The sequence below is a fragment of the Hyalella azteca genome, unplaced genomic scaffold (assembly GCF_000764305.2).
Source record: "Hyalella azteca isolate HAZT.00-mixed unplaced genomic scaffold, Hazt_2.0.2 contig1355, whole genome shotgun sequence".
Taxonomy (NCBI): domain Eukaryota; kingdom Metazoa; phylum Arthropoda; class Malacostraca; order Amphipoda; family Hyalellidae; genus Hyalella; species Hyalella azteca.
In genome coordinates, this window is record NW_025931676.1 from 1 (window position 1) to 3191 (window position 3191).

The window sequence follows — 3191 nt, forward strand, 5'->3', positions numbered from 1 at the left end:
GCTACCCTATCGTCACTCAGACATCGTCACACTGCCCTGAGTGCGGCGCCATAGACCACTCCACCCATCACCTCTTCAGCTGCCTATCACACCCCACCTCGCTAACCCCACTGCACTTCTGGTCTAACCCTGGACCGACTGCGGCATTCCTCTCATCGCTCCCTTCCTTCTCCGACATCCTTGGAGTGGAACCACTGCTCTTTCCTCCTCCCCTGGAGCTGCTGCCTTTCCGGGGCGCCGCTGAGCAGCGGTCCCGGTAAAAAACAACAGTGGGCAGAGACTACGTGCCCACCTGGAAGGACGAGTGGGGCAGAGACTACGTGCCCACCTGGAAGGAGGAGTGGGCAAAGTCGCGTATGCTGGCGTCGGTGTTGTACATGGCCATAGCTACGCCGCCGCCGCTCTTGAAGTCGAAGACCTTCATGGCGGTGGGCGCCGCCCCGCCCTCAGGAGTGTACACCAGCTCGACCGTCCCGGCGCCGGGCACCACGTAGTCCGTTGCCTGCGCAGGTGGCGGGGGTTAGGACAACAATGGCGGGCTAATATTACAATTATTATAGCCATTGTTATAGCAATTACTTTTTAAAGAAATTAACATTCTAACAACAGCAAGTTATCAAGTGTAACAACGGTTACATGTAATAAGAGACTAATACAGGGTGCCTACCGGTCATGGAAAACCTGTGAGATTGTATACAAGTGACTCGTATACGACCCAAAATTTTCCAGACTCATAAAAAACTTTACAGGTTTTCCATGACCAAAATGCACCCTGCTAATACTAGTGCTGGTCAGCTACTTATGACCAGCACTAGTGGTCAGCTAGAGATGACCAGCACTAGTGATGGCCCCAGAAAGGTCCCCTACCTTGTACTGGTCGCCATGTGCGTGTCTGCCGATGACGATGGACTCTGTCCACCCCGGCACGAGGCGCGGGATGGTCTTGCACAAGATGGGCTCCCGGAACACCGTCCCGCCCAGGATGTTCCTGATTGTCCCATTAGGGGACAGCCACATCTTCTTCAGCTTGAACTCTGCAACATAGGGCACGTCTTAGTGAGGCATTTAATGGGTACTATATACATACCCAGCACACGTCCCCAGTGTACGTCCCAGCCCACGTACCCAGTGTACATCCCCAATGTACGTCCCAGCACACATACCCAGTGTATGTCCCAGCACACGTACCCAGTGTACATCCCAGCACACATACCCAGTGTACGTCCCAGCCCATGTACCCAGTGTACATCACCAATGTACGTCCCAGCACACGTACCCAGTGTACGTCCCAGCACACTGGGATCAAACATACTTGATGCCCACACATACCCACTACCCTCTCCTCATCTGGGGTGATGGTGGCACACTTGATGCCCACACATACCCACTACCCTCTCCTCGTCTGGGGTGATGGTAGCACACTTGATGCCCACGTTGTACTTGAGGATGGCGTGCGCGGCGTCCACGGTGACCTGGTCGTCCGTCTGGTCGCGGTACGGCAGCCCCAGGTCGTAGTACTTGCAGTCCAGCTACCATAGAGAGGCAAGATAACAGGTGAGATAAGGTTAATTCTGAGACAGGTCGTAGTACTTGCAGTCCAGCTGTTGTGGAGGCAAGATAGGAGATAAGATAAGGGTTATTCTGAGATAAGATAAGGAGTTAACCTCCAAGATAATAGAACGATGAGAGTAATTCTGAGAGTAGTACTTGCAGTCCAGCTGTTGTAGAGAGGCAAGATAACGGGTGAGATAAGGTTAATTATGAGATAAGAGATAAGAGAAGGTGTTAACCTCCAAGATAATAGAAAGATGAGGTTAATTCTGAGAGTAGTACTTGCAGTCCAGCTGTCATGCAGCAGCAAGATAACAGGTATGATAAGGTTAATTATGAGATAAGAGAGATAAGGTAAAGTTAACTCTAAGATAAGAGAGATAAGATAACGTTAGATTAAATATAAGAGATAACAAATAAGGATAGCTCGAAGATAGGAGAGACAAGATGAGGTTAACTTGAAAATAAGAGATAAGATGTCAACTCTAAGATAGACTGTCATACATCATCAAGATAAGGTTAAGTCACAGATAATAGAAATGAGGCCATCTCTAAGATAGGCCCACCTTAAGATAAGGCAAGATAAGGCTCTCAATAAGACACACCTTAAGATAAGGCAAGATAAGGCTCTCAACAAGACACTCACCTTAACCCATTAATGACGAGAATTATTTACTGAAAATTTTTTTGGTTTCTTGTGAGAATATTATCATTTGTGATGGTAATAAACAAAAAATATGTTCATATATTTATTTTTCGTTGTATGTGAACTGTCTCTTATACACATCTAGATGTGTATAAGAGACAGCTAGTATATTGATTTGACCATACAATTTTATTATGAAGCCATTTTTTCCTGCTGGTTCCAAATGGAACCGCTCGGCATTAATGGGTTAAGATAAGGCAAGATAAGGCTCTCAACAAGACACACGCCTTAAGATAAGGCAAGATAAGGCTCTCAACAAGACACACACCTTAAGATAAGGCTCTCATAAGACACACGCCTTAAGATAAGGCAAGATACAACACTCAACAAGACACACACCTTAAGATAAGGGAAGATAAGGCTCTCATTTAGACACACCTTAAGATAAGGGAAGATAAGGCTCTCCTTTATCTTCTCCCAGATTATCCTGGTCATCTCATCGCCATCGAGCTCCACAACGGGGTTCTTGACGGCGATGCGCTTGTCAGTGCCATCTGAGAGGGGAGTGGGTAAGGTGAGTGGCGCAAGGTATTAAAAATTTTGTTTCATATATTAAAATTTACAATTCATTTTAATGTAACTGAGACTTCAAAGATTAAGTTAGATTAGTATTGATTTAGAGAATCCAATGAAGTGCCCTATTAAGTGTTAAAATCACACGTTTTCTTAAATCGCAAGTTATCCAGGAATTTGAAAGCAAAGACAATACCACAAAAATTCACCATATCTTTATAAGAAAAAATCTTTCGCAGTCCAGCTCCATCATCAGTTCATAACACAAAATTCAATTCAGAACAATTTTGTTTTATGAAGTGACTATGGAGCTGCATGCCGAAACGTTTTCCCTTATAAAGATATAATGAATTTTTATGGTAATGTCTTTGCTTAAAATCTGACTTCCTTTTACATATTTGATTTAATGCATGTTATGGGG

At 45.2% G+C, this 3191-nt stretch overlaps 1 protein-coding gene across 1 annotated transcript; it reads right to left on the bottom strand.

Annotated features, from left to right (window-relative positions):
- Positions 1-328: 328 nt before the first annotated feature.
- LOC108677111 (isocitrate dehydrogenase [NADP], mitochondrial) lies at positions 329-2743 on the bottom strand (the record flags this gene model as incomplete). The annotated part of the gene is given in 4 exon segments (XM_018165264.1): positions 329-502; positions 868-1034; positions 1385-1529; positions 2636-2743. Coding segments are annotated over 4 exon segments (594 nt in total), but the record flags the coding sequence as incomplete, so codon positions are not given.
- Between the last annotated feature and the right edge of the window lie 448 nt (positions 2744-3191).